This window comes from Acanthaster planci, linkage group LG18 (assembly GCF_054643075.1).
Source record: "Acanthaster planci isolate LZ-2023a linkage group LG18, COTS_SCS, whole genome shotgun sequence".
Lineage (NCBI taxonomy): Eukaryota > Metazoa > Echinodermata > Asteroidea > Valvatida > Acanthasteridae > Acanthaster > Acanthaster planci.
Genome location: NC_141794.1, coordinates 6,291,004 through 6,301,980, shown reverse-complemented (window position 1 = coordinate 6,301,980; position 10,977 = coordinate 6,291,004). Strand labels below are relative to the sequence as shown.

Genomic DNA, 10,977 nt, shown 5'->3' with positions numbered 1-10,977 from the left:
TGTGATAGCATGGTGACCGGAAAGATACCACATGGAAGATAGAGAAAGCCTTAATTTGAACCCCCCCCCTAGATTGTCGATGTCATTGCATTTATCGAGCCTTGGCCCGTTTTTCAATAGACGACATCTTCCGCGTCTCAGATTCGTCTCCAAAATCAATCTCCGATTGTATCCCTGAAATATTCAGACTAGAATAACAATGCTGTAAAATTTTGCTCCATTGAATCTGATTTGATATTTTTAAGGCACTATTGGACTCACTTCAGGGCTAGCAAGCTCAGAGTAAGGTGGTAAAATAAAAACAGATGAAGCCGAGACTGGTGCAATCTTTGCCTTCTACATGTACATGTACTGTACAGTATACACGTACAGTGTACATCGTGATACAGTACTGCTAATGAATATGACCTCCGTCCGAGGGTATATCCTCGCAAACCCTTACTTCAATAACTAGCGTTTCCCTCAGTACCTTCTCGTAGGTAAGTGCAGAAAAGTGAACGAACGAACTAGAATAAGAAATAACCCGCAACTCGAAGACCGGTTGGTCGGAGCATGGAGCTGAGGTAGGCTTGGCCTCCATGGACGGAAAGTTCGGACACCGTCTTAATTCTTTTCCTAGCTCCGTGGTTTGGCATACTATCCTTGTGCACAAACACTGGTCTGAAATTGAAGTGTTTTAAAAGTAAACGACTTGGTATTTTCCTTTTAAGTTGAACTTTTCTTGATATGTTATTGTAATGTTACTGGCGTTCGTAGGCCTATATCCCAATCCCAGCTATGTACATGTACTTGGGTCATGACATGGCTATCAAGTGCAGGTCAATTGAGAACGTAGCAAGGGCATAATATACACCGTTTGTAATTGGATCATCCTAACCAATAGACTGATACTATATGTACAGGTGAGGCATTACAGTTAGCTCTAAAATTGAACAGGTGCCCAGTGCGATCCCTAACAACTCTGTAAAACCTGATAAAATAAAACTTCAAAGTAAACCTTGAGTTACTGAATGTTGAATTTTGCCTTCGTCCTTCGTCATAAAAATTATGATTAGACCAAGTGACCATGTTTGTGCAGGAGTTTGAGTTATTATAGTTAAGTCGAAAGACTTGCAAAAAAGGGTCTCCCAGTGTCAGTCTGCACTGGCTGCCAAGACCATCAGAATTAACAAGTACATTTCCAAGTGCTTGATGTGAACAACAGAACTTGTGGGATTGAGCGTGTATTCATACATGTACATGTACAGGTAAGATTTATTTGGGGGATTTTTTTTTTGTGTAGAAGTCCTTAAGTGTACTTCCTACAGTCGAACCTCATTAATAAGGGCACTGTTTATACAACATTCTGCTTATGACAAGGAAGTCTTTAGGTCCCAATGTTTTTCCTGGTAATATGTTCCTGTCATAACAAGCTAATCTGCAAAGTCAAAAGGACATCAACCTCTTACGTGTACATGAAGTTTGACTGCATATCACTGTGTGTTTTCCAACCTACAGAAGGAGCCTAGCAGCTCATCAAGGTTTGTCTTCCATCATGTTTAAAAACAAAAATCTTGCCTCCAAGCAATGCCAAGTTTATCATTTTGAATATTACAGGTACATTTAAATCTGGCATATTTTAACTTGTGCAGCAGTGTTTTGATGGAAAAAAGTTGTCCATGGATGGTAAAGTGATAAGAAATAAAAGTCCAAAACCCTAAAAGAGCCAGATTATGGTGGATCATCTCACAGTCAGGAGGGGGAAGGGGGAGGCAGTTTCTCCCCCTGAAAGAACTTGGCCATCCCAATTTTCTTTTCAACTTCTTAATGTAGAAGCACTCCTTTTCAGTACAGATGTGAAGGTTTCAATTCAATCTGACATAGTTTTGTTGTTTTGGTCATTTGAAGTTCAAGGACACATGTATGCCAGCCCACATGCATTTAGCACCGCTGGGGAAAATATGTAATTTTGACTGATCTGTCGGTACATGTACAGTATGTTTGATTTCAACAAAATTGGTGTCAAAATGACCATGAAGAGTTACCGAAAAGTCCTGAAGGCTCAGCTTGTGAAAAAATGCACTGCAACGACATTGGGGGAAAAAAGTCAAGGAAACGTGGATCTCCCCCCAGCTGTTTTAGGGTTTTAAAAAAGCCATGGAACCCCCACCCATTTCAATTTTTGCCAGTTCTCACTAACTTCAAAATTTAAAGTTTAGGGTAATATTGATATTGTACATTGTTCAGGTGCATGTACATACATGTGTTCATTGTAATGCCCTTGTTGCTGGAGTGTATGTATACATGTAGGTTAGAGTGAACAATGTATTGAAGCAGTCTCTCTGCTTTGCAATTAGGTGTAAAAACTAATTACTACTCAATAGTCTAAACAGATAGAAATTTGCAGTAAAATGACATTGGCTTTCTAAATCCAGTGAATCTGTCAGACAAGTGATGCATCACGTCAAGATTAGAGCACCTTGGGATGAGGCTTGAGTGAAGCTGCATTTGCCCTGCTAATGTTTGCCTTTGCCACCACTGATTATATGTCAAAGTTAACAGCTTCTGAACAACCCAATTGACAGATGAGAGAAACCACTTACATGTACATGTACTGTACTTATTCATTATAGCAGCTGCAGATCCCCTTTTATGCTGTCAACTGGTTTATTTTATACAATGTGCCACTCTTGTGTCCTATGCCTTCCCCTCTCCCCTTTTTCTGTAAACTGCACTTCATAGGGCTCGGTAGCTGACTTGATAATACAGGCACATTCTGTTTCTCAGGTTGCAGTATCCCAATCCTACTCCTGTTAGTTTCTGGCTCATTTTTCATTAATTATGAAACCAGCTTGTCTGTTTCATAAAATATAATTTATTTGACAATGAAATCAATTTGTGATTTTTCAAGGGGTGTCTTGCACAAATCAGTGAAAGGGAAACCATCAGCATGGGAGAAGGAGGCAATGAAAACAAGTTTGGGAAGAAGCAATTTCAGGAGCATGGCCCCAAGACTAGCGCCAAGAAATGGACTGACAGGGACAACAACCCATGCGTAGCAGTAAGTTGCAGTTGACAACACTCCTGTGGTTAAAAAAGGGTCAAAACAGGGAAATACCCAGCAAAAACCTTGATAGAAAATGTTGGTTTGCATCTCTTTGTGGTGGAATTTATTTCATTGTTTCAAATGAAACGAAAGTTGTTGTTACAATGCAACTGAGACACCCTGAGACACCCTAGATTTTATTACTTAGTCTGTGTTTTTGCTGTGCTGTGTGGATTAGTAATTATACACCCTGCATTTAATGGAATTGTCTTAAGGTTCTTAACCAGTGGCGTATATGGTTCATTTCCCTTTTTTGACTCTCCACAGCCACTGGCAGCTTTTTGCATGAGCCCTCCTTTTAATTATACCCAACCATCTCACACAAAAATGCTTTGTGCATAGGTTGTGGTAATGTTATCAAAACAACAGCCTGTTAATAAAATCACATCCTTCAGTCACTTATGTTTGAACCGCTCAGGTTTCAGGTTTATTTTCATACCAAATATAAGTTGGATAATACAAGAGTTTGCAAAATGACATATACACGTAATAGTATGGAGGAGGTCAGACAAAAAGCCAAGCTGGTACTGGGTGTGCCTCCTGATGGAGAATACATGTAATTTACACATTTCTTAGGGTCAAACATTGATTACATTAGTGTGAAGGTCTTCTTCACTAAGCTCAATAAATTAATACACAATAACCATCCCAGTCCTTAGTTTACTACTCTAATTGCAACTTTGACATTATTTTGCCCTTAATTGTCACTGTCACTAACCGTCACAATACATGTACCTTTTACATGTTGCAATTGATGTTGTTGGACAACCAGTCCTGATTTGGTTCCAGAGGAAGGGTCCCTGGTATGTAAGAGTTGAGAGGAGTAGAGATGGAGCTCGCTTGATGATCTAGTGTTATAATTGTGAATATTGGCATTCTTAGTAAAATGAGATTTGATATTCGGAGGTCACATTTTTTTTTCAAATGTATACATAAAAATCACATAAATGATATTTATATATATACATGTAAATCGTAAACAGATGAAATGTGAAATGTGAAATTTAGCAAATGGGGTGCAGTGATCTCTTACATCAGAACCATTAATCAGCCTTAAGGATTTCTTCTGAATCACAAACAGTTTGTCAAGGATAGTTTATAAGTATTTTCCCAAGAAGATGAGGCAAAGATCAGGTATTATAAATCAAAAAAAGAATACCAGAAGTGAGAAAAGAACTGAGTTTCCTGTGAATACCAAGATTTCCATAAATTAGTGAATGGACTTTCTGGCAATGAAGTATCCATATTAACTTGTCATCAATAATAACACCCAAAAATTTACAGGAAGTTGCATTTTCAATAAGATTATCTTTAAGATGAATCCTAATGTTTCTGTTCATAGAAACCATCGAGTGAGCTTTCTTAAAATTCAAGGATAATTTGTCGCTCAAGAACTACTCAAAAACATTAGTTAACTCACAGTTCATCAGATCAACGACTTCATTTAAGTTTTTACCACTGTAGAATATATTCGTATCGTCTGCAAATAATGTAAACTTGAGAAGTTGAGTTGAGTTATGTATACAATAAGAAATAAAATAGGAAATGAAATGCTCACTTAGTTTGTGCGCAGGCACATTGAATCGCACTAAAGCCAGAAGCCAGCAAAATGACTTTTAATTCAGGCAGGTTGACCTGAAGAGTAATCAATCAACATCCTGATCAGATATTGGTTTTTTCCCTCTCATTTCCATACTGAATACTGATTAGAATTTAAATACTCGAAGTCCCTTTTGTTAACCCTAACCTTCCCCAACCACACAGATGTTTTGGCATTTTGGCATACCTCAGAAAAACGAAGTCCAACAGCCTCTGTGCTCAAAGTCCCATATGGGTGTTTAACTTTGTGTGAATGGGGAAGGTTAGGGCCAGCAACCCTTGGGGGGTTAGGGTAAACTTGCACATGATACAAATCCATTTTCTGCCAAATTTTTGCCCACCCTTATCACGTACACGTACATGTACCTTCAAAGTAATAGTTGGAATTGGGAAGCGAACATTTTCGAGAATATTTTTTCAGTTTTACCGGATTTTCCCTCACATGCGTCTACTTGTGATTGATGGGTAATATCATGAATGCTCTAACGAGTAAGTACATGCATCATGCAAGAAGGTCAAAGTTGAATAAATGAGGTCAAAGTTTCAGTCTGTGCCCTTTGGTCGAGCGATTTGATGTTATTGTACATATATAGTGCAATGCAGTACAAGTCAATTCATACCCAAACTCACTTGGGTGTGCATGAAAGTTTATGCCATGCCCCAACTCTGGACATCTCATGTTGGACTGCTGTCAGATTCCATGCGGAAATTTGCATCCGCATGAAAAACAAACTGCATTTCAAACCAGTGGCTCTCAGCCTTAAAGAAATGAGCTGATACATGTACATCTATACAAACGATTCATCAGTCTTCAAAACAGCATCTCGGATGTTCTGAGGGAACTTTGACAACAGTGTGAAAATTGAGAAGTAAGTAAGGGTGAAAAACATGAAAATGATGAAAATGGGTCCCAATGAAAAACAAAGTGAATTTCAAAGAAAAGGATTTCTTCCATGAGGTAATAAATGTTTTTTCCTAACAGTTATTAGTCTTTCATGTGGCATCAAGGTTATTTGAAAGTAAAACCCAGCAAAATTGTGAAAAGTACCGGTAGATACAAAGTTCGGTAAAAAAGTTAAGTTTTTCATAATTATCCTTCGTCATAAAATTTCTGTCCAGTTCTTTGATTCTTTTCCAAAGGTCCTCTTACACAGAAGTTATTAAATATCACCATTTGATAGATTATTGGTAATTTTCACCCGAGAGGTCTTCAAGGGAAATGGCAATACAAATCCCTCACATGGGATACCACCAACATGCATTGTCTGCTACAATGTAGTTAAATTCTCCACACCGACAACCATATGTCACTATTGTGCATGCGCGAGTACACAAACTAAATGCATGCGCAGTCTATGGGGACCAAACATATGCGTAGTACCTATGACAGACCGTCTTTTTATGAAACAGCAAGTCTTCCGGGTTTTTTGTTTGTGGTGTGCATTGTTTTGATGTTGTTGGAGTAGTATTCTGAATGGGAGAGTAGTTGCAAAGACCAGTTTCAACTAGCCTTGGTTGGTATCAAGTCTCGTCATTGATCACACCGCACTAACTAGCTACCTGTATAGGCCTAATGTACATGTATGTTTGCAGTGGTAAAATCTAGATAAACAGTGACAGGAAGAGTTCAGCTGATTTGCATATCATGCTTGGAATGTGAAGTTGCAGTTTATCTTGACTGTTCTACTGCACTTGAAAAACAACGGTGGCAACAAATAGCTACATGTGCCTTGTACATGTACATGTAGCTACCTGTAGTGTGGTGTGGCTAATGACAAACACCCTGACCAAGCTTCAACTTTCCCTGCATCCGAAATCTAACAGGTGGAAGCAGATTCAACAATTTGGGTCAGTTTGATCCAATAGAGAATGGAAAGTATAGTTTTGATCTTGAGAATTTGGCACTTGAAGGCCAAATACCGTGTCATCTTGATGTTTGTAGCATCAGTCCACCTCCCAGTCATTCAAAAGTACTACTTGTTGCACTGGTTGGCCTGTTCACCCAACACCAACTTGAGGAAAGTCTACTGTACAGCAAAAAGATGACAAAAGTACAGATTGAGTCATTTGAGAAATTTGAGAGAGAACGCATTGGTACATGAACTGGTAAATGCCAACATTATTCGAACATAATCCACCGGTATGTGTTAGTTTTAGTGGAATTTAGGGAAGGAAATTAACTTGCAAAAATATTTGCTGCATAGTATATGTACAGCACATGTGAACAAGGTTTGAAGTTTGGAATACTATTGAAGAGATTGAAAAGTTGGTTGGTTCTTATCTTTTACTTTGTGGGTATGTCTAAGGATTCAGGCTTACCATTTCCAACTGTTGGTCATTTTTCAAATTGGTGACAGTTTTGGTATTTGTATTAGTCATACTTTATCTGATGTAAGCCCAAACTATTTTACAAATGAATACTGTTGCATTGCATGTATTCAATGTGGTATGCATGACAAATCCTTACAACATCACTTTGCACAAGTGCGAGCTGCTCGGAGATATGAAATCTAAAAGTTAAGCTACAGACAAGTACATGTACATACATGTACATTGTATCCGTCAGTGTCTTACACGGTCTAGATGTACACTGAACACTGGATCTTTACAGTTCATTATTCCCCAACAGTGGAAGAATAAATACTTGTGTTAAATGGACTGTCCTAGGGTAGATATCAGTACTTCAGAAGTAAATGAAAACTTATGGTGTCTCATTTCCTGATTATGCCACACACTTGTTCATGTATATAAACATGTGCATGTAGTTAGTCTAAATTTGTGCAAGGAATAGTGCAAGTACTTATCTGTAAAGGGATGCAGGTTAGTTTCTGATCTCCTGTTATGGAGTTTGAAATGTTGGACAGATGAAGTCATTGAGTAATGTAGAACCCACACTTGAAGTACAGTGTACCCTCTGTGCGTGTGTTCAGAAACCCACAGATAATACTTGTTATGAAAACCCAATTCACACATGCAGCCTTACAGAAAACGAATTGGAGTTAGAGAGGTCAGGTGCATGGTTTGTGGGATAGTAATATGCAGACACTACAGTTACAGAGGTCAGGTGCATGGTTTGTGTGATAGTAATATGCAGACACTCAACAATGTGATTTTTGTAACCTTTCTCAGGGTTGCCCTTTTACGTGTATATACTGTAAGAGGAATATTATATTGATGTGAGATAAGTCCAGTGCTGTACTGTACCTGCTTTCATGCTTGTATTTTTCTACTAGACTTTATGCTCTTACACAGATGTATAGATTTGTACTGTAAGGTCTGAGAGTTGCAAAACTATAGAAAAAACTTGTATGTATTTCATAGCAAGATGTTTGCACTTAAAACAGGAAGTCTTGGGTTCAAATCCCACCCAAACAAGCTTATTTTTTTGATAAACTTCGGCCATCTTGAGATAAAGTGTAACATATATATGTCAGTGTAAGGGCAGAAACTAGCACAAAACTACCGGTAACGTCCCCAGTACAAAGCCAAGTATCATATCTTTCGTGTTGTTTAATTAACTTCACATTGTTGGTTTCAGCTTGTTCAACTGCTTCTCTTCAAGTCTGTGTACATTTTTATAAATTCAAAGATGCATTTTTTGTCAAATTTCCTTATTTTATCAGGAAGCTGATGCATCCTACAAGTGTCTCCATGAAACTAACTTTGACAGGAAGTCATGCCAGACATATTTTGTCAATTACCAAAACTGCCAACGATTTTGGGTGAGTCTCGTATGGTGTGCAAATAATGAATATTTATGAATACAGTGCTAAAAATAATTTCATGAGGTAATGGTGGAATTTTCCATTCCATGAGGTGAAGTTGAGTGGGGTGGAAAATTTCATCTGTCGCCTCATAAAATTATACCTTGTGTAAAATGAAATTGATGCACTCATTGATAAATCTTGAACATCTCCCTGCTTCATCTGATATCATCTTGAGTAAATCCCTACATCACTTACAAGGTTGAAATTGTCTTGGATCCAAGCTACATGTATGTAATTTCACATTCCATTCACCTGTAGAATGGATCTTCTGGATGTATACGTGATGCATTGGTGATCAGTGACACACCATTCAGATGGCAGATTGATTCAATGCTTGTAGTAGTTTTATATCCGAATATACTTTGGAAGTGAAAGCCACATGCATGTACATGTGCATGTAGATTTATTTTGATGACTGACAGGTGTACTCCTGCTCCTAAACTTTTGTATATGCAAAGTTGAAGAGGTCATTTTTTAAATTTGGGAAAATGACCTTTTTGAATTTAACTACAGGAGTTTTGGAATCTGATTTACTGTTTAATTAAGGTGAGTGGGCTCAGTAGCATTTTGTGCACCAAACATGAAAAACATACAATTTTGTTGCAAACCAACTTTGAAGTAATTGAACATGTAGTAAAAATATGGCAAATGATGTTGGGGTGTAAAATGAGGTGTTTCCTGTGATGCTGAAGTGAAGAATGACCTCACAGAGGTTAGAAACTATGAACAAATTCTCTCAACCAGAACAAAGGCTGACAAGTCCGTAGAAACTGTAGTCAACTTGTTCTGTGATAAGCGTAGTAGTCACACACACATAATACCACAGGTGTGATTGCACTGTGATGACGTCATTTATTGTACTTTGCATGCTGTGAACGCTACTGTATTTTTACCATGTGGATTGGTTTTTTGCCCGATTAAAAATTGAGGTCAAACAAGTATACTTCCATGGCTCAAATCATTGAGCCTAGACTTTGTTTCTGAAATGTCTGGTATGATTGTACAAGTTAAACTTGGTGAAGTTATTTCCTTAATTAATTGAAATAAATTCTGAACTCATCAAGGTGCAAAATATGCATACATATACATGCATGTACAGTAGATAATGAATATAACCCCTTTAGAAATCTTTGTCGCAGGTTAAATGTATTTAAACTAAGCTTGGATTTTCTGTCATGCATGCCACATTATAATGAAGGTATTTCCTAAGATGACCGGGGGGGGGGGAGAGGACAGAATCACCCCATGGCTTTGGGTTGGTTAAGAAAAATGTTCTCTTTAGGCTGAGAGACAACTTTAAGTAATGCTTGTGAATTAATGGAAATACATGTCTTCATATTTTGGTTATTTAGATGAACATTTCAAAAGAGAGGCGGAGACTTGGGATAAAACCATCACTTCCACCTCCTGAGGAAAGGGACAGAATACTGCAGGAGATGGGATAGGAACTATGGTACATGTACTGGCAAGGGATGTCACATTGATGTTCTGCCGGACACTTTACGGACAAAGGGCTTTGGAGGATGCCTTACATTATCAGCAGAGACTCTAAATGGAGTGAACTTGAGGGTGCCATTTTTATATCAAAGGGGAGACTTTTGAGATCCTTTATGGCAGCAAATACACCTGTCTCATATGACCAGTCAACTATTGTGTGCGTCACGTTTAAGCATGCTAGAAATGATGCCAACAAGAGTGCACTGATTGATGATGTAGGACTGGTATGTTTACCAGGACCAAGAGTCTGACAAGTCTTCCATTAGCTTGGCATTCCTGGGGGAGTTGCTGTGTTGCTGACCTCAACTATGGTAGTGTTTGTACTACAAAGCATGGGCCAGTCGTTTGGAGAATGTACATGTTACTTTGTAGCAGGCCAGGGTTAAGTTGTCATGAAGGCAAGTCAGGGGGGAAAAAATCCAATGTATTCAACAAACGGTAACTTAAGGTTTACCTTGATTTTTTTATGAGGTACCTCACAGTTAAACCTTGAGTTATCCCATGTTTAAGTTTGCATTCTCCCCATAATTCCCACTAAAATTTAACCATGACAATATAAAGTGGAATAAACCAAAATGAATGATGAAAAAATTCAGTAGATTTGTATTGTTTCATTGTCATAAACCTACAAGCCTTTATGAACCACTGACCTTATTCTCAAGTCGGCCATATTGAATTGAAAGCGAGGTTAACTGTTTTAGTCTGGGAACCTAAGAATATGAATGAAAGCAATGAAATAAAAGTTCATTACAAATTAATTTCATGTCGGATAATAAAGGCTTTTAAATTTGTGATTTCTTATATTCTGAATCATGGCATTCGGCTTGAGTTAGGGGGAAGTCATTAGATGTATTCTTTTGGTCCAAACATGCCACAAACTGATTTGAAAGGTCCTTCAAAAATAGCATAAATAAGAATTGATTTGTGATTCTATCCCTCACCCCTCTAGTGGGGGGGGGATTTACTACACTCCCCTTCCCCCATTTCGGTGGTGAGACACAACAATTGCGAATTTTGGTAATGTATTTG

General features: G+C 38.1%; 1 protein-coding gene across 3 annotated transcripts; it reads left to right on the top strand.

Annotated features, from left to right (window-relative positions):
- Positions 1–104: 104 nt before the first annotated feature.
- Positions 105–10,539, top strand: LOC110982741 (coiled-coil-helix-coiled-coil-helix domain-containing protein 7-like). Of its 3 annotated transcripts, none has more exons than XM_022241378.2 (4): positions 105–563; positions 2,891–3,040; positions 8,308–8,406; positions 9,804–10,539. In XM_022241378.2, exons 2-4 carry the CDS (start codon positions 2,930–2,932, stop codon positions 9,894–9,896), a joined length of 303 nt encoding a protein of 100 aa, XP_022097070.1. In that variant the 5' UTR covers positions 105–563; positions 2,891–2,929; the 3' UTR covers positions 9,897–10,539. The 3 variants fall into 3 exon arrangements, with proteins under 3 accessions (XP_022097070.1, XP_022097069.1, XP_087004464.1); XM_022241377.2 differs by having other exon boundaries at positions 111–479; XM_087148338.1 differs by lacking the exon at positions 105–563 and adding an exon at positions 659–682.
- The last annotated feature ends 438 nt before the right edge of the window (positions 10,540–10,977 follow it).